The sequence below is a fragment of the Geospiza fortis genome, unplaced genomic scaffold (assembly GCF_000277835.1).
Source record: "Geospiza fortis unplaced genomic scaffold, GeoFor_1.0 scaffold443, whole genome shotgun sequence".
NCBI lineage: Eukaryota > Metazoa > Chordata > Aves > Passeriformes > Thraupidae > Geospiza > Geospiza fortis.
Window position 1 is genome coordinate 1584954 of NW_005054335.1, and position 27055 is coordinate 1612008.

The 27055-nt window shown below is 36.2% G+C and overlaps 1 protein-coding gene across 1 annotated transcript; it reads left to right on the top strand.

The window, feature by feature from the left end:
* Positions 1–4458: 4458 nt before the first annotated feature.
* Positions 4459–24759, top strand: LOC102043690 (cAMP-specific 3',5'-cyclic phosphodiesterase 4D). Its single transcript, XM_031057813.1, has 10 exons — positions 4459–4790; positions 11716–11809; positions 15509–15681; positions 16640–16738; positions 16824–16988; positions 18631–18730; positions 22315–22469; positions 22962–23084; positions 23554–23736; positions 24296–24759. Exons 1-10 carry the CDS (start codon positions 4743–4745, stop codon positions 24707–24709), a joined length of 1554 nt encoding a protein of 517 aa, XP_030913673.1. The 5' UTR covers positions 4459–4742; the 3' UTR covers positions 24710–24759.
* Positions 24760–27055: the final 2296 nt, after the last annotated feature.

The following is a 27055-nucleotide window of genomic DNA, read 5'->3' on the forward strand; positions in this document are numbered from 1 at the left end:
GTTTCTGCCATTGTCTCTTGTACTATTGCTTGGCAGCACTAAGAGCCTGGTCCATCCTTTTAACATCCTCTCTTCAGATACTGTATGCATTGATAAGGTTCTGTTTCAGTCTTTTCTTCTTGAAGCTGAACATGCCCAGCTCCCTCAGCCTTTCATTGTAAAAGAGATGCTCCAGCCCCCAAATCATCTTTGCTTCTTTCTTCTGGACTTGTTCCAGAAGTCCCATGTCTCTCTTGTCCTGAGGAGCCCAGAACTGGACGCAGCGTTCCAGGTGAGGGGCTGAGAAGAGGGGCAGGATCACACTCTGTGACCTGCTGGCAATGCTCTTCCTACTACACCCAGGGTACCACTCACCTTCCCTGTGTCATCTTGTAGTGTGTGTTGGTTTCAACCCAGCTGGTTTGAAGCAGTTTCAGCTGCCTTTCATTGCTTCTTGTTGCTTCTTTGGAGCTAGAGAATCAGGTCCAGTGTGCTTTGTTCTCTTATTTTCATGATTCTCCACAGTAGCTGTGGGATTATTAGTTAAATAGACTGAGGTTTTTCTTCTACTACAGAAGATTTTCTCTGTCACATTAATAATATTTGCAAGGTTTTTTCCTACACAATGTACATAATAGAAATTAGGAAAAGATACACTAAAGCTGTGTGCGCTGTTCCATTATGTGTGTTGCCAGAATAAGAGGCTTAGAGCCTCTCTTTTTATTTAGAGTCACAGAAGACACAGATTTTTGGGGGTGACAGTATCACTATGAAATGCCATGTTGTGACTTTACATACTCTTCAGGATTCCTGCTTTCTTCAGTGTAGTTCACCTAGTCGTGAACCGTGTTCCTTATTGATGGTGTGCTTGCAGACATTAAACTCCCCGCTGTATGTAGTTTTCCCCTTAAATTCCCTGAACTGTAGATTACATGAATGATGTCAACTTTCTAAACAAGTGAGGCTGTTGGTGGTGACTTTCACATCCTCACAGTTTATCCCACGAACCACTCCTCCTCCCAGTTGTTTCTGTTCTCAGGAAATGTTCACACTGGAAATCTGCACGGTAGTGACATAATTGCAGATCATCAACAAAGATATTTAGTGCCATGAAACAGTTTCAAGTCGTGCAAAACCTTACTTAAAACAGTCCCATTAGATGAAGACAGCCTGTTTATGACCATTAGGACACAGTCTATAATCAGATTCTTAGGCCACTCAATGTACCTTCTCTCAACATTGAGAGTGGTGCAGAATATTTTACAGTTATAAATCAAATGCTCTATGACAGTACAAGAATATTACATGTTTAAACACAAAAATGAAACTGACTGGCATTAATTACACTTTTATGTCTCACTTCCTTATTGAGCAAAATCAGGAGTATGTGCATATCAGCTACCCAGGACTGCCATTCTACCCAGGACTGGGGTTTCATGAAGTGGTCTGAACCTACCTATCCATCCTGCTTGGGAATTTTAAGTAGCACAAATTAATATTTTTAAAGTCTTTAAAAGTATGCTAAAACTGAACATTGCAGCTCCTGGGATCCCTGCCACCTTTTTTATGACTTCTTTGGAGAAAGTTGTCCAGAATCATTGATTAAATAATAGCTAACACTTGCTAAGGGTGTTAAGGGACTTCATCATCATTGAGTCTTTCAAGGTCATTGTCTTGATTCTTTCAAAACACATAGCAGTGCTCATTAAAACTTCCTTTTTTTCTCTCTGAATTATTTTATTACTCACTTACTATAATTTCAAATTACACCTTTCCCATTTCCATATATTTTGATTGATTGGAGCCATTGTAGAAAATGTCATTATGTCCTTCCTTCCCCATGTTTTATCTTCATGGGTGTATATTTGAATGAAAAACAAGAATCCCTAAATTTTATTTTGCTTATCTTGAATTTCTCTAGGTATTTAGTTAGTGGCAGCTATTTGCTATGCACTCATCTATCTACCATAACCTCCGCTAAAGCTAGTTATTCAATGATTGCAACCTGAGAATTCAGGAGGAAAATCAACCATAACCATTCTTGTAAATAGGAGCTGGTGTGAATTTCGTGGATCTCCACATCTGAGATCATGTTGCCAAAGTCAGGGGGCAGGCTTTCTAAATCAGTGAAGTCATACAATTAAATTCTATTACAGCAATCATTAAATTTATGAGGTTGAGACTATGAGTCTTGAAAAAATAATACAAGTCAGTAATAAGCAGTGTGTATCAGGTGTAATTGCCTATTATCAGTATAGTTAATATGGAGCTAGTATGAATTGATGTAGCATATATTTACACTGGAGGAAAATGTTTTTTCTTGGTTTTATATCAAAGTGACCTAGCTAATAACTTGATAAACACCATTCTTCAATAAATTCCACCAACTCAGTAATTCTTATAGATGTATCTTTGTGTCATACGTTAGTGGGGAAGAAAAAAAATTGATGACTTTTTAATACATGCTCAACAGCTGGCGTAATTTACATACCAGCCATTTAAAATATTTCTTATCTGAATCAAGTTCTTTTGGGAACAGTTCTTTGGGAAGAGTTGTTAATATTTCATGAGGGAGCAGCCTTTAGTAGCAAAGTAAGAAAAAATATTTAAGACTTGACTTGTGTCTTCTCATACAACCTCTTGCAACCAAAATTTCATACCCACATGTTTCATTCTTAGGTAGCCAAAAGTTAATTTACCATTTTCTAAGTCATGCTTGAAATTGCCTCCTGAAAAAAGGCATCATTTTTCCACTTCTGTGTTGATGCTGGGTAGGTGGCAGCAGTGCTCTCTTGTGCATGATAGGAAGACAATGAAACACAGATGTAGAGAGGCTTGATATTCAGCATTATGAAGCTGAGCTGGAAGAATGAGGAGAAATATTTTCTAAAAGTTCCTTTTCATGTCTTTAATGTCTTGCTGAGTGTATAGTAACCCCAGGTCTCTTTTCAAAACTTAGTTGTTTTATAAACATCTAGCTTCATCAATTCAGATCAAGTATGACTGTGCATATTAAAATGTGTCAGAAATGTTTTATATTATCTATTTTAAGGCAAACAGTATGCCTTCCAAATGAAAATATTTTAAGTACTGATGATCTGTTGATTGTATCCAGTTGTCATACTGCTCTAGGTTTCTCTGCTGTAAGGAAGAGATTTGTTGATATAATATTTTGCCCTATTGATCTTTACAGGTTCAATTCTTTTTGAGGCACTTAGTGTCGCTGACTACTTCAGCCAAAACCTCTCTTATGACCATTCTCAGTCAGCATCTTCCAGTGAATCAGCAGTGTGGGATTAGGCTGAACACTGCACCTCATTCAGCTTGTTCTCAGGCATTTGCCCATTGTCACTCTCTCTTTCTTTTGACACGACAAAGACTCAGAAATTTGCTGCAGTAGTGCATGTGCCTTGCACAGAGTGGAGCAAGATAATCAGAGAACTATAGAATGGCTTGGGTTGGAAGGGACTTTAAAGATCATCTAGTTCCAACCCCCCCTGCCATGAGCATAATGTATTCCTCCTTTCAAGTTTTGGTCTCTGAGTGGCAGATGGTGGGATCTTTTATTTAATGCTTGAGTCAGCTCACTGACACACTCCACTTTCAATCAATCCCTTCTTTTTTTCAATGATGTATAGCTGTAATTGATTATAATAATCTGCTGAGGCAGAAAGAGCAAAAGTTGAACAAATACAGTGAGAATTTGAGGACTCTTATTATCTCATTTCTTACATCTCCATGGAAGGTTAACATTTCCTCGGAATTGTAAGACACATTACTTGCTTTAGCTTAATAGTAACTGCATTTACCTCTTTAAATAAAAAAAACATTAGCAGCCTGGCCCAATAGTCTGAGATAGATAATTTTTTAATGTAGATGGCATAAAAGCCAAAAAAATTTCATTGTTAAAGTACATCATAAACTACTCAAGAAATGAGACAGATCTATTTATGTTGGGTTTCTTTCCCATAAAAAACACCTCAAAATATATTTTTCTTCCATATGAAAAAATAATCCCACTAGGCAATCCAGACAGATGTATGCACAATACTAATTTTGACTGCTTGGATGGTGTGTCCATTGAAAACTGGTTAATGCTGCTGAAGTGACGAGACTTTAGCCCAATTATTTTTGAATGGCATGTGAATGCTGCAGGCAGGGATGCCATTAGGAAAGGGCATTTGCTGTCAGGGAGGGGAAAAAAATAAAGGAAAAGAAAAAAATAAGTATCCCATGCCCAGGAGACTCCCCAGAATCAGCCAATGAGAAATTACTGTACATCATGATACCAGCCCTGCGATTTATATCTTTTAGGGTGACACACTATTGGCTGCTAGGATGGCTCTATGGGAGGGATCGCTGCCACTGTCTGTGGCTTCCTCTTCAGGTCCTTATTTGGTAGCTGTTGATAGAGCAAGTCTTTGAGCAGCTGAGCATCTTGACATACATTATTCATTAAATCCTGGTGTTCAGGAAATATGCATATCCCTAGCTCTTCAGATATTTCTTCAGCTCGTACAAAATGTGTCTTCAACGTTGCCTCTGAATGCTTGGAGTTTCACAAATGGCATTTATACAATCGGAAGACCACACGGTTGGATTTCACTTCAGTATGCTTCCTGAGCACACAGTTGCTGAGAACCTGAAAACCAGCAAAAAGAATTAGGAGAGGGAAGACGGAGTCTTTATTCTTGGAAGTCTTTTGCAGTTTCAGATAGCAAAGAACTGATAGCTTAGATTGGTAGTATAGAAAAAAATCGAAAATGCCTGAGGCAAACTATTTACTCTCAGTTTCTTGGGGCTACATAAAGGTAGGATCTTGTTTTACCTTTTAAGAACTTTGATTTATGGTGTATGATTGCATGATCACTGGATAGCATGAGGATTTGTGGGTGATATGATTATGAATAATTTGAAGTGAAAAATCAGACAACAAGCCTTTGTTCAGCAAGAAGAATGAACTGCACAGTATAGTCTTTCTTAGAAACTGTGCTGGGACTTTTAAAATAATATTACTTCAGTGAATGATTAGACCAAGTCTAAAGCCAAAGAAATTCAGAGCAGTTTTGTGTTCTTTCAGAAAAAGATTGCTACAAAACTGTATTTCTAGCCACTAAAATGTTTTAAAATCTCCAAATACCAAAAACAGAGATACTATACAATAGAAGAGAGCATGAATAAAGAAGCTGAGGATAATGGGTGGATGCATGACTCATACTGGTTTTAATAGCTGAAGAAAGGTGAAATTATGAACACTGTTTCAACAGCATTTTTGGTAGCCTCTGTGAATGTGACAGCTTATTGATTAAAACCTTGGAAATTGCCATCTCTTAATACTGATCTGTGTTGTTACATGGGGCAGTGTGAACTAGCTTGAAATAGCAATACTGCTAGAAAATGGAATTAAATTAAATAAGCTTTTTCTCTTTTATGGAAAAGTTTTGCATCAAGGAGTTAAATCAGTATGCCTGTCAACACACAGAACTGAAATCCATTTAATAGGAAACCACATCTGAGCTTTGGTTTATCCCTAAAAAATTATGTTTGTACTTCAGAAAAATGCTGCTGCTTGTATACTTTCATAATTGTTATTGAGTGTGTAAAAAAAAAAATCCTGTGCTTGACATACAATACATGTACCAAATCATTCTGCTTTAAAGAAATTCTGATTTCTCCTGAGCTAAATAAAGCATATGTTGAATTAAATTACTAAAAATAGCACAAGCATTATATTTGCACAATTGAATTTCTTTTATTAATACCTACTTTTACAATAGATATATGTCTTTTAAAATAGAAGTGTTAAGCTTGATTATGTGCAGTTATGAGTATTTTCAGCTAATGCTGAATTGTTACAATATATTATCAAGGATTTTGATCAGTCATCTGCGAAGAAATTAATCCCATTATTCTAGCTAGGTAGATTACTTTCTTGTTTGCCAAAGCAATAAGATGAAATTACTTTGCATTTCAACTAAAAGTAATTTATTGTAATTTACTAGAAAGTATTTCCTGCATTTCTAGGCAGCTGTTGTCATGTTCCTCTTGCTAAATCAGAAAAATTCAATCACCAATTAAAAAAAATTAAAGTTCACTCTTACTGTTAGGCTTGAGAATTCATAGACTTTTTTTCTAATTGAAGTTTAGCAGAGAACATGGTGTAATTGAGTACACATGGGGAAAAAATGTTCTTTGTATAGAGAGTGTCCTATACTGTCTGCAGACAATGATTTTAGTTAAGAAGCTGTCATCCATGAGCACAATTTTATTACAGCGCTTTTTGAGAGAAAAAATGTGAGAAGAAGCAAAGACATTCTGGTTTTTGTGACATTCCAAGCAATTATGTAGAGAATTTATGAAATTCTGAAGATTGAAATATCTTACTCTCAGATTGTAATATATTATGTCTCTTCTTGTATGCAATATAAGATATAACGCTGTATATGTTTTTATCCCTTATTGTATACATATTTCTGTGTGCTTCAGGCTGTACTTTATCTCCCGTGAATTCTATTTTGGAAAATAGGAATGTTTACCCCTGGTTTTTGTTGAGTATCTTTTACTGAAAAAATGAGCACCACTCATAATGACAGCCTTAGAGATAACTGCCTTTCTGTAGCTTATTATAAAAACCAGTGCCTGGCCTTGATACTAATTAAACCCATGGGCTTTCAACACAAACCTTTAGCTATTAGGAATACTGTTAATGTATCCAGAATACTGCTAAAAATCAAAGATAGTTTTGCATCGATAAGCACTACAGACAGAAGCCTTATGTTAATTTGTAAGGCTGACTTATTTAAAATTCCTTGTTATATTGTAGAATACAAGCTTTTCAAATCTAGTAATATAATATAGTTTATTCATTTTGAGATACCAGCATATTCTGAAAATAACATTGGTAGGTATTTCAGAAACAAAACATAGTCATGTAAGTTGAATGTTCCAAGTATTAGTAGTATGTTCCATGGATGTATTCTATTCCATGTAAGTTTTTAGAAATGTTACCTAGAAAAGAAGCAGCCACAAAGGCTGAAAATGGCATCTTTGCCCCACAGGTTTGGGGGCTAGTGCTATGAGAGTCCCCTGTCACTTTTGAGCATTTTTATTCCAGCCTCCTCTGGACTTGGAACTTGATAAATGCTCAAACTGAAGGCCAGGCAGGACTGGGCTTTTTGGTCCATGTTTCACCTTCAGTATTGGTGCCAAAGGCTGTGTTGGAGGCAGTCTCTTTACACTCCCCCTCTCTGCAGGAACAGAAAGCCTGCATGGAAGAGACCCTGCTGCTGCACAGAGTCTACAGCAAGAGTGGTTCTGTGTGCTTCCTCTCCAGACAGCTAGCTGCTGGCTGCGTCTTTACTTAAGCTCTTTGTTATTGAGTCAAGAACTTTACACAAAATTTGTAAATTCTTCTAAAGTGTAAACAATAACCCGCATATATATAAAGTGTATGGTCCAAACTTGTTCATGGCCATGAATCAACTCTATTTGAATCTTGGAATTAGTGATTCTTTCTAACATACGTTCAAATTCTTCTAAAAAATGTGTCAATGCTCTGGTTGCCATCTGGGAACAGGGTTACTCCAAAAGTTAGTCTGTGTTTTTCTATGTGTCTTTACTGGCATCAGAAAAGTATTGTATTTTTCAAAAGAACTCCTCCAGGTATGCTTTTCCTAGGCTGACATCAGTAATACAAATACAGAGATGTTCACACATTGGGCTTTAGCCCAGAAAGACCTAAACTACAAACCTCTTCTTGGGAACTTAAACCAATTAGGAAATCGTTCTCAGTTAATTATCATTAAAGTATGTACCTTAATTCTTATGTATTACAGTTTTTGCTAGAGCAGACTTCTTAAGTGTATAAAGGGAGATAAAGGTGCACAGCTACTCTTTTCACTTTAGAGACATTTTTAATGTTGTTTGAATGCTCTGCTGGTATTTGTGTTGAGGGCTCTGCTCCTTCTTATTCCCCCCATCTCCCTAACCCCAGCTGAAATTAAAATCTAAAATAAATATAAACAAATGAAATTTTAAAAATTCTGCTTAAGGAAATATTTTCAGGATATTTTTTAGAAAACCTTATGGCTCTATTGCTCTGACATCAGCATTTGGCAGTGAAGAACTATATAATTGACTTAATGGGCATTTTATTGCCAGTTCATTTTCAAGGTGATTTTCTAAGGATGTAGTCAAGGACTGTTGCATTTGAAGGGGACGTATGTGTCATTTTTCCCACCTAACAATGCCTAGTGGTATGTGTGAAAATCTTTCTTTCTGGGAAAAATACAATATATGCATAGATCAGCCAAAAACCTCTGCTTCCTCCCCATGCTGAGCTCACATATCATAATTAAATTGTATGGTTTAAATGTTTATTAATAACAAGGGTTTTGATCTTTATGATTTATTTTCTTGAATTTGAGCCAACATTGTTGGCTCATGGATGTAACCAGCTTTTCTGATTGGCAATAAGAGCTTGTGGGAGCCATGTGAGAGGCAAACTTTCATTATAAAGTAATTGTGCAGAGCTGTGTAAGATGTGTATCTTTGAAACAGTTATTATTTATGGGTGCACTTGGGCCCAAATTTAATCTTTGAGAAATAGGTAAAAACTGGGAAAAAATAATAGGGTTGAATTTTGTTTTGATTGCTTTTTTCTTAGAAAAACGACTTTTTTTTCCTCAAAAGGCAAGTTATGAAACATAAGTGGACTGAGCAATGTACAGATACAGTGAAACAGAGTATAAACAAAAGAATGCCTAAATGTCTTGATTGCTGTTTGTCTCTCATGTTTGATTTTTTAATATTCTCAAAGAGCATTATTGTTCTGCATCAGCCACTGCTGTCTGCATATGGTCTTCAGCTTGATCTGATTCAATGGCAATAACGGTTGTAAGGCTTTGTCAGATAATTAGAAAAATCAAAACAGTTCTCTAAACTCCTGCTTAGTCCAGAAGTTTTCATGTCAATTAAAGTTTTGGTCCTGTGGCGTCAGCAACATGTGAAAGAGTATGAGGAAATTGTGCAGCTACAGTTCTTCAAAGCCAAAGGCATCTCCAATTGAATTTGCTCTCAGCAGGAGGGCTTTGCAGAGGCTGAGGGGCTTGTTCCACTTTACACCCTTGTTGAGCAGTAATACAGACTATTCTGCAGTTCTCATGCAAATGGTTGAGTTTCATGTTCTACTGACTTGTGGGGTGTTGCGAGGTGGGAAGATAAGAGTTGGAACAGACTAGTGGGGAACATAGCACTAGAAAAGAATGTAATGTACCTTCCATTTGCTGTGGATATTCATACAACAAATACAGAGCTGAAAATTCTTAAAGAGCATATGCTCCATAAGTTCTACAAGATGATTTCCAGTATGAAATGACAAACCTCTCTACACACTCCCTGCAGTTAAATTTATTATTTGGGGGGGAAAAAATCCTTCCTATTTCCTGTGTCACCTGCAAATACTGACTTGTTCCTCTTTCAAAACTGGAAAACCTTTAAGAAGACATTCTGAAGAGTACATGTCAGTGATAGCTAGATGGTCTTTTATTCCAGAGTGTGGAACATGACACAATTAGTGTTTCTCTGCAGCAAAAACAGCAACACCAAATTGGGCATTATGTAGAAGTGTTTACTAGGAAACAACCAGGGAGATGAGGATCTATTGAAGTTAGGATCCAGTGAACTAGCTAATCAAATTAAGGAAGAGAAGATATTGAAGTAGTAATGCATAAACTGATGACATGCCTGGAAGTTAATGCGGTTTTGTCAACTCCAGACATTTTATTAATATTCCTATACTCAATATTTAATCTGAAGCTGCAGTCTCTGGAGACAAACTATTCCATTACATCTTCAGTTTTTGTCTTACAGTTTCTCACCTTTTGTGGGAACAGAAGAAAAAGTGTGTAAGCATGACTTAAGTGTGTTAAGTGTTTAAAAGTCTAGAAGACAGACTTTTAAGAAAAAGGTCTTGGTATTTTTGGACCAGTCATTTTATTGCTTGGTAAACTTGGCTTGAATTTTCAACATTTGACATTGGTGACAAACATTAGGCATTGCTGAAGAGGTTGAAACTAGTTTTGTCTAGAGTCCATAGCTCTGTAGTTCTCATAGTATGTGTAGCTGTGTTTGCAGTATGGTTCTAATTTTCAGACATGTGTTGAGCGCTTCCTAGCACATGGCTATATCTGAGATCAAAGCTGAGCCTTTGGCTTGTGACTAAAGTAGGATTCAGTCTTTGTAGCTCTAGAACTTCCTGAGCTGATGACACGTCAATATGGCAGGAAAATGCAGTGGCTAATGGTTAGAATGTTTTATTAAAGGTAATTTTGTTGGGCACATTGTGAGCAATATGGTAATTGGTGGCTTACAAAGATATTGTGAAGAAAATAACACCTTTCATTACGCAAGGCTACTTTGAAGAAATAGCTTTGATGATTCCAGTGGAATGGAAATGAGATGGTTAATATTTACTACAGTGGTTTATCTCCTTTAAAGAAGAATAAACTATAAATTACCAGTTTTCAACATAGAGGAATGTTTACATGTATATAATCTAAGGGTAGCTATTCCTTGATATAATGGAGAGTCATGACTGCATGGAGAATGTAAAAGGTGATTCTGAAAGTTGCACAAATCATTTTGCTTTGTTAAGAGAAAAGATGGCTGAGAAATCTAACAACAAAATAAAAGGTTGGCACAATAGGAGGCAAAATTCAATAGTGACAGATGTATGCTAATTTTTATTGGCAAGAGCTGGAATTATTTGTAAGTATTGCTGCCTTCTGTTTGTTGGTAATATTCAGGCAGAGCTATAGTCAATGAAAATGCATCTAAGACAGTGAGAGCTGTATTATGCAATTAACCTGTGAAGCATAATACCACAGGATATCATTTCACCCTGGAGCCTAGAAGGAATCACGAAAGGCTCAGGATGTGTACCTAATTAATTATACATTTAATGGAATATTAGTATCTGCTTTTATCCTATAGACAGCCTAGAGTGAATTGCTAAGAGGGAAATAGAAGGTGTTTCCACAGATGGGTGTTTTCTATCCCAATGTTTCTTGGAGATGCTTGCAGTTTTCTGAGATAGTAGAATGGTCAAGTCATTGGTTGAATAGAATAATTTTAGGTCAGAGACAACAAAACCTACCTCTTTTCATATTGGCTAGTAGGAAATCAATAAGTTATTTGGATTGTTTGGAGCAATGTTGTAAAGTAATTTTGAGTAGATTAATGATGAGAGGTAAGATAGATTTGAAATGTTGCCTAATAAATTGCAAAAAAGTGCAAAAACAGATTAATTTGTAAATCTTGTGAGAGAACTAGTAGAGAATGGCTTGGACATAAATACATTTTTATTTACTTTTGAAATTAAAATTGAAAAATCGGATAGGCAATATTGTAACTTGTGTGTGCGCAAATGCCATAAAGCTTTCAGTTACTAGTAGGACACTGTACCTCAGTCATTCAATCACTGTGGTGTATTTTAGAAGGTCATGAATTACATTGTCCAATCCATTAATAAGTTGGTTGGGTGGATCATTGGTGCATGTGATTTCTGCTTACATAGTATATATTCTTGATTCCATAGTGTATATATATATATATATATATAAAATATTTTCTTAATGCTATGTTCTTTTCCCGGTTATAAAGTGACTGCATATTCTTATTCTAACTAAAATATATCTTGATATAGCTAACTTTACACTTTTTTGTTTTCTTTTCCAGTTTAAAAGAATGCTCAACCGTGAGCTAACCCACCTCTCTGAAATGAGCAGGTCAGGCAATCAGGTCTCAGAATATATATCAAACACTTTCTTAGGTAAGACTATGAAAAGCTAACTTTTTTTCCTTTTGGGGGTTATTATATTTTTCTGGGCTGTGTTAGAGCATAAAGCAAGTGGCTTTCCATATTAATTTCTAGTTTCAGGAACTGTGTATTTATCATATTGTTGTCAGCATTTGTGCTGAGAGATCAGGTTAGATCCACTTCCTCACAGCTCAATTAATTTGTGTAGGTGATTTCCCTGTGTGTGTAATTACAGATAAATATTCATATACATGTTAAAACAACTATACTGATACTATATTAAGAAATAATATAATGACTTATAGAGAATCACAGAGATTCACGGAATGTCCTTCTGAGTTGGAAGGGACTCACAAGGATCATCAAGTCCAACTCTATAAAGTGAATGGCCCGTACAGGGCTCAAACCTACAACCTAGCTTTATTAGCACCATGCACTAACCAACTGGGTTAGTCTCAGAGTGGTAATTATATATGTATTTATATATTAAAGAGAATTCTACCACTATATTTTCCTACTGGAATTATTGCAGAGGTTTCAGTGTGCTGGAAGCACATAAGTGCATGTAGCTTCATAAAATCTCACAGCAAGCAGTTAAGATATTTTGGTATTCCCTGCCTGCGCATGCATAGTTAGGTGCATGTGACTAAATAAACATCTGAATAGACTTTTTCCAGAAAGTTTGTGCAGCTCAAGATCTTGGCATGCTGGGATGTGAGCATTAAGAAAAGCCCAACACAATATTACAAAGAAGATGGTTCCTTAACCATGGCTTTTTTTTTCTTAAAATTCATGAAAATCAAGAAAACTTTCATATTGCTGATTTTGAACATGAAGATAAAGATACTATACCAATCTCAAAACATGTTTTGAGCAAAATACCATTGGTTCATAAAGACGATGTAAGAAGAGATGCACAGTGAAATACATCTAAATTAGGATAACAAGTACTTTAAAAAATGACAGTCATACATGTTAATATCCATCTTATTCTGTGTGAGATACCATAGCTGGTACTTTGTGGCTTTTTTGGAAGAAGTGGGGATTCTGTGAAGTACATTTTATCCTGTCACCCTGCCCAAAAGGGATGGCTGAATGTGTCTGTTCAGCTGGCCCACGGTTGCAGCAGTGTGCCAACTGCTGCAGCACAGCAGGGTTCAGACACTGGGAGGGGGACAAGCCTCTCTCACAGACAAGCAGTATTGCCCAGCTTCATGTGCCCTGAAAACCACTGTGTGCTGTTGCCTGAAATGATGACCCACTTAGGCTGCAGAGACTGAGATGCCAGCTTCTGCTTGCTTTCACTTGAAAGCTTGAGACTTACTTTGACAGAGTAAAGAAATGCATCCGTCAGCCTTTCGCATGAGGTCTCAGTCACAAGCAGAAAGAGGGCCAGAGAGGCAATCGCTTCTAATTTACTGAACCACCGGTACTGTTTTCTGTCTGCATGAAAAACTAGATACTTAGAATTGTAGGTATAATAGCAGCACAATAGTGAAAACACCTCATCTACATATTGCTTAAATATTTTCAAAATATGCAGTCTAAGTATGTAGGTTCTGAAAATCTATGCAGAGAGAAAAATTTCACTAGAAGTATTTAATGAGTTTATTATCTAATTAACTTTTTTAATACATAACTTACCTCATCAATATCTACAAAATTTCTCACATTTGTAAGCTAGGAAGGTGTAATGAGAAAACAGGGTTTTCTGTTCTTCTTATTAAAAAAACCCAAAAAACAAACACACAAACAAACAAAAAACCCCAAAAAACCCCCAAAACCAAACTGTTTTCCTTTAGGGATATATGAATGTTTGAAGTTATTTACGATGATTAGAAATATAATCTGTGTATAAGACATAAGGCTCCTATATTGTGTATAATAATATAAAAAGTTTCCTTTTTCGGTATCATTAGCCTGTTTTCTATGAATGGAAAATGTTTGAGAACCTGTAATTGAGCATAGCATAAACAGGGTCAAAATGGCATGCTCTCTTTTCTGGATGTTCAGATGGGCACAGCCTTGTGTGCTTGAAGTTACAAAAGCAGAGGCAGTCCCACAGAGTTTCTCTGGAGATTTAAGTCATTCAGATAGACACTTCCTTTCACTTGAGTTACTCTGACAGCTCAGCTAATGAACCTCTGTTTGATGGGTCTAAACTTTGTGCATATGACTGAAACCATAAACATCAAAGCACAGGCACAAGTCACAGCTGCTCATGTGTTGTCGGTTTGCACCAGACCAGGGCTGCCACGCTCCGCCTCCCCTCCTTCCCCTTACAGGGAGAGTGGTGAACTATGATGGGGTAGTCCAGGGACTCAGTGCTCTAGGCTACAACCTGGTGACATTTGCAAAGTCTCTTCTTCATTGTGATTTCTTTGGAATTTGAGGTGTCCATTAAAAGTATCTGCTAAAGGGTAATGAAAAAAAAAAAAAAAAGGAAGAAAAAAAGGTGAAGAAGCAAACATATAAAAAGCTCCTAATTAGAAATGGACTTGCCAACCTCAACTGGTTTCAAAGTCTGTATTGGAAATGAATATTGCAGAAAGGAAAAAATACACATGTAAAAAATCCCAATTTTTCTTACTTTCTTTTCAAATTTTATTTTGGTTTAAGGTTTTTTTTAGCTGTTTTGGCTCATCTCCTATGTCAGAAACATCTTTTCTGGATTTTTGTGGTTTTACTAGTATATTCCTTGAGGTCTAGAAAAGGTGGAGGTACATTTCAGCAAAGAAAAAGAGGTAATTTGAAGGGAGTCATTAAACTCTAGGTTGAAATACAGTATGAATAAAAGAAACAAAAATTAATTCATGTTCCTAGTAGTTTTTTCAGAAAAGCTGTTCATTGCACTAACTTGGGTTTCTTTGAAGCAGATGTTTGCAGTGCTCCACAACCCCATAATGGTTGTGCAGCAATCCTGTGGCAGTTGCCTAAATATATTTTACTCTCAGTTTAATTCTTGTCTAAAGTTTTGCTGGCACATATGTCAATAAATTTTATTAAGTGATGCTGCTGATACTGCTACGGAGGCAAAAGCCCACAGCAAAATTCAGAGGTTAACAAGGCACTCTATTGTTTTGTCATTATTATTGACTCTAGTTGGAAAGTGTAGAAACGCTGCACTGGTGGCATGAACTGCCAGCAATCCAAAGTACTTGTAGATGTGGCTTTCAAAGCACAAAATCCTTTCCAAGTTGTACAGTCCTAGTAGACAGGACCGGTCCACAAGTATTAAATTCTTCATGTCTTCAAGTCCTGAAAAAGTTTTCTAAAGGTTTATATGAGGACACACATAGACAGTTTTGAAATACATTTTCAGAGATTGTTTCTCCTGAAAAAAAAGAAAGAAAATTATTTTTTCTTGCAAAGTGTATTCCTGTGCGGTTGTAATAACATTTTTATACTGAGATGATTGACCCTTTCTACAGCACTAGGGATAAGGCAGAAGTGGTAATCAGACAGTCACAAGTTGCTTTTAAAGCCAATTCAGAAATAATGAGGCAATTTGAGTAAAAGAGATCTGCTTTTACTGAAGTATAGGTCTATATTTAACTTTTCATGGGTTTAGTGATCTTGATAGAAAGAATCCAAATCTTAGAAGAGGTTTTTCTAAGAATTAAAAAGTCCATAAGGTGCAACTCAAAAGTGAATTTTATAATATTTATAATTCTTTTATAAATTATTCTCTTTTTATTCATTCTTTTGAAGACAAGCAACATGAAGTTGAAATCCCTTCTCCAACACAGAAAGAGAAAGAGAAAAAGAAGAGGCCAATGTCCCAGATCAGTGGAGTCAAAAAACTCATGCACAGCTCCAGCCTAACGAATTCCAGTATTCCCAGGTTTGGAGTTAAAACAGACCAAGAAGATGTCCTTGCCAAGGTAGAGATTATATATATATGTCCTTGAAATTATATAAACAGAGTGTGGATATTTCTGTATTATTCCATCCTCTGCTTATACACATTCGTTTCAAGCTGCAGCACCAAGCGTTTATATCACTTGATATGGCCCAAATTTGTTGGAGCGGAAGAATAGCAAGTAAAATCAGAATCAGACCATAAGGGCTAATTTCAGCATGAAGACAATTTCATTTGGCATTTGTGTATGCATTAAGAAGCCTTCAGATCCATAAATAGTATCTGAAGATTGAAGAGTAAACATATTGTATAGTGTCACAGGAATGAAATTGTATAGATAGCTAACTTATTTTTAAAAAATGCGCAAGAGTATATAGCATTCCTATTTTTAGCTCTATCGTTTTATGTGCATTCTTTTTCTTATTTCTACTATCTTACTGTTTTTTGCACCAGCAGCTAACTACTTGGTAATAACAGAAAATTGGTATAAAGGGATTTTGGATTGAGTTATGCCTCTTCTAACATTTTCAGGAATCTTATTTGAAGAGTGTTTCTGAGACCAGGGAGAGAGCAGCGGAATTGTCCATCTCTGCACATTGCAGAGATGCACTCAGCAGAATTGCACATCTCTGGAGGTTTTCTCCTCACTGAACTTCATTGCCAATAGACAGTGAGATAGCAAAATGTGTCAGTTAAACTCATTCAAGATACTGTAGAGTTTTTCCCTCTGGAGCAATCCACTTAAGAGGCAGTCTTTCCTGGTTAGACAAATAAAATTTGAAAAATGGGTAGATGTAAATTCTGATATGGTGAGATTAGTAGCAGCTGCAGAGTTTAGAGTTTAGCCCTTGTAAGGTTTAGCATGTAACTTGCATACTGGCCCGGTCTTAATGAGTCCTCTGCTTATAATTGCTTCTCTCAAAAATCACAGGAATTTTTATGTTAGGTTTCAACCTGTTCATTGCTTGATTTTACTCCAGGAACTTGAAGATTTGAACAAGTGGGGCCTTCAGGTTTTCAGAGTAGCAGAGTTATCTGGAAATAGACCTCTGACTGTCATCATGCACACTATTTTTCAGGCAAGTATGAGCAGTCATGCTGCTTTTTTATCTTGGAGATTGTTCTGTGCTTTGAAATCTAATTGTTTTTCCTTTACTTTTATAGGAGCGGGACTTGTTAAAAACTTTTAAGATTCCAGTAGATACTTTAATAACTTACTTGATGACCCTGGAAGACCATTACCATGCAGATGTGGCGTACCACAATAACATACATGCTGCAGATGTTGTTCAGTCAACCCATGTTCTACTCTCAACCCCAGCATTAGAGGTAAACTACACCGAAGAAGAAAAGTGACAGTTGTGAGAGAAAGGGATACACTGAGAGTCTCCTAAACTAAATATTAAAGATCTTAGTTTCTGCAATGTTTTTAAAAGAAATCTTAGCATTTCTTTGGTGAATTCTGTTCTTTTAAAGATATTGTGTGAGGATCAAAGTTACATGTAAATATTGTGGAGAAAACATCACTTCTTTTCATTTTACATCATGGAAATTTTTGCTGTCATAACCTTTTTCATTGTAACACAATGTATATCTTGTTTCTACCATCTCATTATTTCTGCTACATCCTGTCCTGTAGTTATTTCCCATGTGGGATTCTGCCTAACCACAGTAAGTGGAAGTTCTTAGGAAAGTTTATTCTGATCCAGAAAGACTACTTTTGTATTTATTTCTAAGACAGATTGGAACATGTACTAAATTTTCACTGGACTCTCTTTTCTTACACTGCCCCCCTCCAATAAATATTTCAAAGTTTTTTGGGAAAACAATTAATCGGTTCTTTTTGTAGCAATTCTCTTCTTGAAAGTTCTTAAGTCCCTGAAGTAGATGGATGTGAAAGATGGAGATTTTCTCTCTTTTAAGCACAGTTCAGGTCTTAACATAGCAAACATTGATGTTGATATATCCCAGCAAATGGTTAGAAAAATTCAGTTAAAGAAGTAGTAGGAATTTTATTAGTTCAAAAGGATTTAACTTCGTTTTCAAGAAGGGCTGCATTTTGACTCTCCTATAATGGGCAGTCTTTAATGTTACTGAATACATCTGTATTACCTTCTTCTTAAAAATGGACCTTGGTACATTTGGATCATCAAAGACTTGAAATCTCTTGAGAAAAATTTTCTTGTTCTCAAGAAGATCAGGTAATGTTCTTAAAACACCACTGGCTTCACCACACAGCTGAACTTGTCATCGGTAACATTTTGGGGTTTTTTTTTCCAGACCTTTTTTTTCATGACTGTATTCTCAGCAGAGCTTTAGCTGGTGAAATGGCAATGGCTGCTCTGTGCCACTGCTGGTCTTTGCCCTTCTGAGTGGTCCTTGATCAATTTTGAAAGCATTTGCATCATGTGAGTGCTTCTGACAACAGGGCACTGGACTCAGTGACATTCCAAGTCCGTTGCAGTCCTCTTTTCCTATCTTCCTAGAAATCACATACAAATGGAAAAGCAGTAAATGCTAAGTGGGATGATGTGTAGTCTGTTGCTATTTCCTTTAGATCTGGGTGCTATCTCCTAAGACATGCATCTTTCAAATACAGATACAGAGGAGTCAGGCTGAAATATTAACTTAAATTTGTGCTATGAGTTAGAAACCTGTACTTAATTGCCTAATAAATGTGGATTTATTTACAGACCGAAGCTGAAAATACTTCAGTTGTGGTAGAATTTAGTGATGCTCTCTGTATGAAGTACAAATCACCTTACTTTGGCCAAACTTGAAATATTTATGAAATTCTGCATAATTGATGATTTTATAAAGGGTTTAATAGCTTGTGTGTAAAGTCTCTAGAGATCATGGTATATTTTAAATGTGTTTTGCTTGTTCACATCCAGAATCAAATAGAATCCTTTTTATTGGAAACAATTTTTCACAGATTGGTCATTATCATTTCGGTTTCATTATATTCTAGGCGGTGTTCACTGATTTGGAGATTCTTGCAGCAATTTTTGCCAGTGCAATACATGATGTAGATCATCCTGGGGTTTCAAACCAATTTCTTATCAACACAAGTAAGTTTGATGCTTAGTGGTTTTGTCAAAAATTTGCTGTGAGGTCTGCACATACCGCCAGTTCGTTCCCTGTTTGCTTATATCTCTAACTTTTCTCAGTAAATAGATAGATGTTTATATTTTAAACCTGATATTACTTTGCATTTCTTCTAACTTTAGAAATTATTTACACAGTACACTCTAGCAAGAATTACTAAGGCATAAACTATAAACCTGGCATTGTTTCAATGTATTGCATGTTTTCTCTCGTGGAAGTGTAGTTGATTTACACTAAATAGGTAAAGTTTTAAGAAGAGAATGAAGAAAGATTAAAAAAAAAAAGGCAAGACAAGAATTTATGTGTTTATATTGGAAACATATAGCGTGATGAAGGGTAGAAATTCAGAAAGCAGAAAAGCATGACTTTTTAGCAAACAGACAATCCTGTATCCTGGACTTGGCATTTGATCTCTCATGCTTTGTAGACCGAATTTCCTCACCCTGTTTCTGCAGCTATGATAAACATGTTTGGTTTATTCTGACTCCAATGTTATCTCCAAATTTGAAACCCAGTGTACTTCTACATTCCTCAAGGCTGTTGTTGGCAGCATTGCTGAACCTCTATCCCTTTCAGTCATCTACTGAAAGAAAAACACTGTCAACTTTATCGAACCTGATCATGACTCAATAGTTTGTTGCCCCAGTGGCAACTTGCTTGGATTTTGTTGCCTGATGTCACTATTATTGCCCTTTTTAGGTCAGTACAAGTTCCATCATACTGTGTTATTTCTTCTGCTCTCTGACAACTTCTCCTTTTTTGATAACTGACCCAGAAGTGCAAAGTTTAAATAATACTAATAATCCAAGCACAAAAGAAGAAAAAGCAATAGAAATGGAAACATACCTAGGGTTGTGTATTTGACCCATCTGGTTGCACATTTATAGATACTGTCACTTCTACACATGGGCAGAATCTGTTTCACAGGAGTTAAAATAGAATGACCCCAAATCAGCAGTAGAGTTTGAAGAAGGGAGCTCCTGCTCTGAGTCACTGCTGCTGTATATTCAAGTAAGACAAGTGCTTCAGTTTAACCTGCACCTAGTTTTGTTTGTCTCAATGGCCTAAGGGCCATCCTATAATGAAATTGAATTTTATGACTCATCCTCATGAAAGAGGATTAAGATTGACTGGAGTTTTTGTGCTTTACTGGGAACCAGTACAGTTCAGCAGTGCAGGCAGAGAGTGAATCAAGCTTTGTGAGAAAACCAAAGAATTCTTAATTGAATCTTAAGAGTGGGCATATGTAAGTAAAGCTTTTTCCTTGCTTGTTGAGTCAGAAATTGAGTACCAGGTTATACTAGTGGCTCCAAGGTTATGTGAGGAAACCAATGAATTGTTTAGGTTTAAGAGTGTTGACTTAGTTGAAGGCATGAGTAGTGGTGCATAAAACTTTTACTTCTATTTAGATTGAAATTCAGATAATGTAAGAGTCATATTTATGCTGATAATTATCAGCTTAAAAAATATATCTTGTTTTTCTCAATTCAGCTTTTGATAAAGGAGGCTTATGTGTCAGTCAAGTAAAAACACTAATTGAAACTTTCAGCTGTTGCAAGGTTGAAAGAAACAAAGAGATTTTGTTTATTTTAAATTGTTCTGTGTTCAAGGAAGAAGCTGCAGGGACAGAGATAGAAAAAATAACCTAATGTTAGCTTCTCAAATCCAAAATTTTCCTAACTTTTAGAAGACAATTTGCTTCCATCTAATTTTGTTTCTCCAACTAAATATAAGAATGAATTTTAAAAAACATTATAGACTTAGTTACATGATAGACCTAGTTAGACTTAGCTAAAATATGTACATATTTGCCATATTGTCATAATTTTTTTTATGATTAGTCTTGTGACTCTTCTGACTATTATTTTCCTATATAAAGTCTGTTACAGAGTTGTCGACTAAACAAATCCTTCTTGAATGCTATTAAACAACAAACAAATATGAAGTATATTAGCATCAGAGTAGATATTTATTTTACCACTGTAACTCTGTCCTTCCAAAAAAATATTCTTGAATCTTACAATGTGTTACAGGTTACCAAGGGGAAACTTTCTTCCATTTTTATATCCATTTTGAAGTTGAGTGCATTTTACCTGTGTCTGTAGCCCCAGCTCTTTCAAAGTATTTTGGCAATGTGGTGTTTTGCAGTTGCAGCAAATCAGAAGGATGTTTGAAAGGAAAATAAACTAGTGCGTGATTTCTGCATGAGAAAAACAACTATGCGAGCTTTGTATGTGTCTGTGGAAGACAAAAGAGAGATCATTTTACAAACTTGCTTTCTTTCTGCTTTTGCTGTTATGGTTTTGCTGGTTTTGGGATAAGGAAAGGTAGAGGAAGAGTTCCCTGATTCAACAGATCAATTAATTCAAGGTGAGGAAGACAGCAGGAGAATGGATATGAGATTAATGAAATCTGAAGATCAAAGCTTTTAGAGGCCTCCTGTTTAACCAGAGGCATTTTAAAATATAGCTGGTGTAAAAGAGAAAAAGAGGACTAAGAGTGGAATAGACTGATGTATGTTTAGACTTAGGCTAGAACAGCTGCAATAAACAGAAGTTACTATAGCACAGGAAAAGTATGATTGCATAAAAATTATATGAGTATTTTGTGATAGATTTATTTACAAGCTGTATCTTAAAGCATATGTAAGCTGACTGTGCAGTATTCCTGAGTTAAAGCCAAAGCTGTGCAGACATTTTTGTAAGTGCTTTGATTTTTCAGAGCTGTCTGTTCAGCATGTCTAAGCTGACCTTATATATGTGCCTTAGCACAGGCATGGCTGAGAAGTGTGTGTTTTTGTCACGGCCATATGGGGTGACTGAGGCAAGAATAATTCCATTGGTGAAGACACTATTACAGACAGCATCAGGGACTGACCATGCCCAAAAACAAGACAGCTTTCAAGGCCACTGCCTGCAGTTTCACACCACATGACATTACATGAAAAAGGCAGAAGCAGAGCTGTTACCATCCTACCAGCCTTCAGCTGTCATGGACTAACAACTGTATAGTTCACTAGGCGTCTTAGCATCTTAGATAACTGCAGAAAGACATGATTTGAAAATCAAGAAGCTGGTGCTCCTCAGCAGACCTGCAGAAAAGCCTCAGCTGTATATTCCAAGGCCAAAGTGCTGGGAAGCTGAAACTTGACAGTAGAATTTTAGGTGCTGTGACGGAGAGAGGCATAAGAAGACAACACATCAGTGTGTTTTAGTTGTATTGTGTTTATGCATATATTATGCATATAATATTTTCTAATTTTTCTGCAGATACAAAAATTCATTCTAAAAATTAACTTTCTTATATTTTTTCTAACCTGCCACTCCAGGCACGTGTTCCTGCATCATTGCAAAGCCTTTTCTTTGTTTTGCTCAACTTTGGCTTGACCTATTAAGTTATTCAGTGAATAATTCTGTAACTTTCAGGGCTGCTTTTAAAAGTTTATCTGTAAATCTTGTTATACATGTAATGAATTTGAAAAAGATCTTAAGGGATTTGGTAGAAGCACAGGCTTTAGTAACATTCTACCCTGCAATTGTTATTGCAGATTCTGAACTCGCCTTGATGTACAATGACTCATCAGTACTGGAGAATCATCACTTGGCTGTGGGTTTCAAGCTGCTGCAGGAAGAAAATTGTGACATTTTCCAGAATTTGACCAAAAAACAGAGACAATCATTGAGGAAAATGGTCATTGACATTGTGAGTTTTGAGATTTTGTCTTCCATAGAGCTAGGACATTGAATAATAAAGCACAGAAGTATTTTATAATAAATTACATGTCGTCAGGCCCATAAACAATGAAGTGAAAGTTTGAAGTTTTGTCATATCTTACCCAAATACAAATAGTGGGGTCTTTAGAGTTCCACTCACTTTCTATGCATTTCTGGAAGGCATACTATTCTGTTTCAAGCTGGTTTTGATGATGCCATTCTACCATTACAGGTAGAAATGTGCTACTGAATTAATAATGAATTTGGGCTGATCAGTTCATTCTGAGCAATGCTGAACAATGATTTTGTCATATTCTTTAAAAATTAATATGAGTTATATAATACTATTATGAATATACAGGACTCATGTCATGTGTTCAGACATAGAAACTGTGGGTTCCTTCCAAAAATGTTGATTTATATGTTCAACTCCAGTAGAATAATTTACATAGTGTTCATTTTTTTGTTTGTTTTTTTCTAGGTGCTTGCAACAGATATGTCTAAGCATATGAATCTACTGGCTGATTTAAAAACTATGGTTGAAACTAAAAAAGTGACCAGTTCTGGTGTCCTGCTTCTTGATAACTATTCAGACAGGATTCAGGTAAGGAAATGCATCTGAAAATGTTCACTTGTATTACATACTTAATAACACTGTCTTCCCCATTCTCCAGCATGGATTAGAGCTGTCTCTTTCACACCATGATTTGCTGCTTCCTTGTTTCCTTCCTGGTCTGATGTGGTTTAAGTGGTTCTCTGGGACACTAACAAAGTTCTAGGGTAGCTCAGGACTGAATGAGGCTTTAGCCTTCCCTTCAAATTATCAAAAAATGATTCTCTTTCTCACAAGGATTTTGTGACCTTTATAGTGGCAGAAGCAGCAGAAGCCAGGTAATTCATGGCTATTACTGCAAGTGTGAAAAGCACACAACCACATAAGTTTTGGCTGTTTAGAATAAATTTTGCATTATGTGTATTTTCAAGATTTTGTTTTACAGTCACCAGAAATGTGAATAAAAAAGGAGCTGCTTTTCTTCAGTGCAATAACACCACAGGTATTCAATGTATTCTAGGTTCTTCAGAATATGGTGCACTGTGCAGATTTGAGCAACCCTACCAAGCCGCTCCACCTCTACCGCCAATGGACAGATAGAATAATGGAAGAATTTTTCCGTCAGGGAGACCGGGAACGAGAGAGGGGAATGGAGATAAGTCCCATGTGTGATAAGCACAATGCATCTGTAGAAAAATCACAGGTAATTGATTTTACAGGGTAGTTAAACGTTTTAGAAGAAAAATATGGTACATAGTCATATTTTGAACAATTTCTGAATACACTTTTTTCTTTTCTTCCTCTGAGTTAATTAATTCAGCTCCTCAGAAGTAAGTGAGGCAAATTAAGACTTTTACTGGGAAAACATAGTGCGTGGCAATATGTTTGCTGAAGGATTCCATCACTGTCCTGTGCTGAAAAGCAGCATACATGCCAAAAGAAATTATTGTACAGCTGATTGGGGTTTCCTTCAAAAACATAATTAAATATAAAGCAGGTATTTAGCTCACTAGATGCAGTGGAGTTGTTTGGAATGAGCAGTTCACTTGAAAACAAATCCTTTCCATGCTGTTCTCCAATATCCTGAATCAGACTTCTGAAAAGTAAAAGACCTTATCTGTTATATAAACTAGTATAGTTTCCTTTCAGCCACCTCTAAGGGTAATGTATCTTGTGTCTCTTCCTAGCATTATATTTCTCATACTTTGCATGACTTACTCATTTCTCTGTGAGTAATCATATTCTTGCATTATTTGAAACAGGTGGGTTTTATAGATTACATTGTTCATCCTTTGTGGGAGACATGGGCAGATCTCGTTCACCCGGATGCCCAGGATATCTTAGATACACTGGAGGACAATCGAGAATGGTACCAGAGCACAATCCCTAGAAGTCCCTCTCCTGCACCTGAAGAAAAGGAAGAGGGAAAGCAGGGTCAAACTGAAAAATTCCAGTTTGAACTAACGCTGGAGGAAGATGGTGAGTCAGACACCGAAAAGGACAGTGGAAGTCAAGTAGAAGAAGACACCAGCTTCAGTGACTCCAAGACTCTTTGCACCCAGGATTCAGAATCCACTGAAATTCCTCTTGATGAGCAAGTAGGGGAAGAAGTGGAGGAGGATGAGAACCAAACAGCAGAGCCTTGTGTCGTAGAAGAACATTCTCCTGATACATAACAATGAAAACACAGTCTCCTTCTCTTGCTCACTCCCTTTCTTTTCCTCTTTCTCCCTTTTTTTTTTTTTTTTTTTTTTTTTTTTTTTTTTTTTTTGTGGAGGGGGGTAGGGGGGACTGGGGTATTTTCAGTTTTGTTACAGATTTTTTATTTTTCTTTTTTTTTTTAATGTAGGCAATGATTTCCAAAGTATATGTCACATACTACAACCATGGTCAGAACTCGGTGTTATCTGCCAGAATGATTGTTGATCAAAACTGAAGTTGATGATTCAGTTTGGCACTCAGGAATATTGTAAACAGAATTTTCACCTCCATGCTGTCAGAAAGCAGGGGGAGAACGTCCATAAATTGCATTTTAATAAGGTCTCTATTTGGCAGATTCCACTAAATAAAGCAAATGCTTTCAGAGGAGTACCACCTGCCAAACGAATGTTGGTGTGCTTTGATAGTTTTTGAATTAATTGTATTGTATTGTAAGACATTGGAATAAGGTTCATCTGTTGAGGAAACAGACAGAAAATGCATTGAGGTTCCTTCTGGAAAAAAAATTCACAAAAATGATGGGACACAAATGGATTCTGTTACCCACATGAAGATAAGCTGTGAAAATTGCATAATTTTCTTATTTCTAATCTTCTGAGACATGACTGAAAAAAATGTGACCCAGTGGGTTGCACTAACCTCTCCATTTTGTATAGTATGTGAAAGAGAGATCTTTTATAGAGCTCACTTTTATTAAACATACCAAGGTATTATATTTAAAAAAAAACAAAACACTTTGCCACTGGTTATTTTTTTTCCAAAGAGTAACTTACAAGTTTTCAGTACAAATCTGTACTACACTGGATAATACTTGTAGGGGTTTTTCTTTAATTCTTTTTTTTTTTTTTTGGCACCTTAGAATGTCATGGTGATATTGAGCTGTAAATGTCTATTGTTTTATATATTAGTGAGTTCCATGAGTATTCTTTGTGTGACATAAAACCTTTTCAGTAGGATAGCTTTTTTTGTTTATTTGTTTTTTCATCACAATTTTCCCAGATATGTTAGTGGACTTATACAGTGCTTTTGTCCTCATAGTAGCCTGATCCTGCCAACTCTGTCTTACTACAAGAAGTGGTCCCAGTGATGCCAGCTGGGACCACCAACACTAGGATTTACAGGACCAGAGCCTGTAAAAAGGGTAATGAATTGTCATCAGTACAAAAGCACCTCTTTTGCTATTCTAATCAATTTTGTTCCTCTGAAACATGGTTTTCCAGACTGCTTTTGTCTGGGAGCTATAGCCTGCTAAATCAGAACAGACTAATACAATGTATGAAATACTTGTTCTGGTGCAAAAAATCGTAAGTGTAACATTTCCAACTTATGACTCCCAGTAACTTTTAATCTGGGTAGATATCTAGTTAAAGCATTTGCTAATCTGAGAGGTGTACAACATAAAAATTATGATTAGTGTTATTTTTTCATGTCTTTGTTGCTAGAAGAGCCAGGCCAGTCTTGTCTTTTTATATTATTGTGTAAAAGAGCAGTGCATCATCACAGTTGTAGTTTTCTCCATATTATTTCAATCTCAGATCTTTTCATCCTTTATCCAGTTTGTGCTAAGGGAATCCTACCTTTCAGTTTGATTGGTACTGGAAGCGTCCATAACTTGGAAAGCTAAAAGGAGGTAGGAGTTCATCTTTGTCATTTTTCAGTCTTGGTGTTTGGTCACATGGAAGATGTGATTTTATTTCACCCACTTTACTCCTCATTAGAATTGTAGTTTTGAGTGTAGAAGATGGGAAATAGTTGCCTACGGAGGCTAACAGACTCCTACGTTGCAAAATTCTGTTAAAATTACGATATCAAGATAATTTCTTAACAAAAGGTGATAGCAGCAGCCATTATTTTCCCTTTGGATTTTTTTGTAGCAAATTTGCAGATATGAATGCAGGTACTTCTAAATTACCAGAGATCTAGAATAAAAACCCATTTTAAACTAATTGGCTAATAGTTTAACTTACGCATTTAATAAATTTTGCATTCTTCTATATCCAGGTCATAATTTTCTTTACCATTAGCCCTTACAGGGCCTTAGCACAGAAGATGCAGAAGGAATAAAAGAATGAAGATAAGTCCTGCGGTTTTTTGTGTTGTGAGGTTTCTTTTTTTAATTCCTTTTTTTTTTCATTCTTTTTTGCTGAACTGATCCATCTAAAAGTCCTTTCAGCCCCCGAAGAGTGCCTGGAACCTCAGTAGTGGAAAAGCAATATAAATTCCTGAATAACCAGTAGGACCTGGAAGGTTTTGTTTCTGCACTAATTGAAAGTAAATAAACATAAAACCATATTGTGAGATAT

Bases quoted from the DNA above. Each gene is read 5' to 3' on its own strand.
- LOC102043690 (XM_031057813.1), top strand. From the start codon at position 4,743: ATGCCTGAGGCAAACTATTTACTCTCAGTTTCTTGGGGCTACATAAAG. The intron at 22,470-22,961 runs GTGAGTTTTGAG...GTTTTTTTCTAG, and splicing joins GGAAAATGGTCATTGACATT to GTGCTTGCAACAGATATGTC. The intron at 23,737-24,295 runs GTAATTGATTTT...TATTTGAAACAG, and splicing joins CATCTGTAGAAAAATCACAG to GTGGGTTTTATAGATTACAT.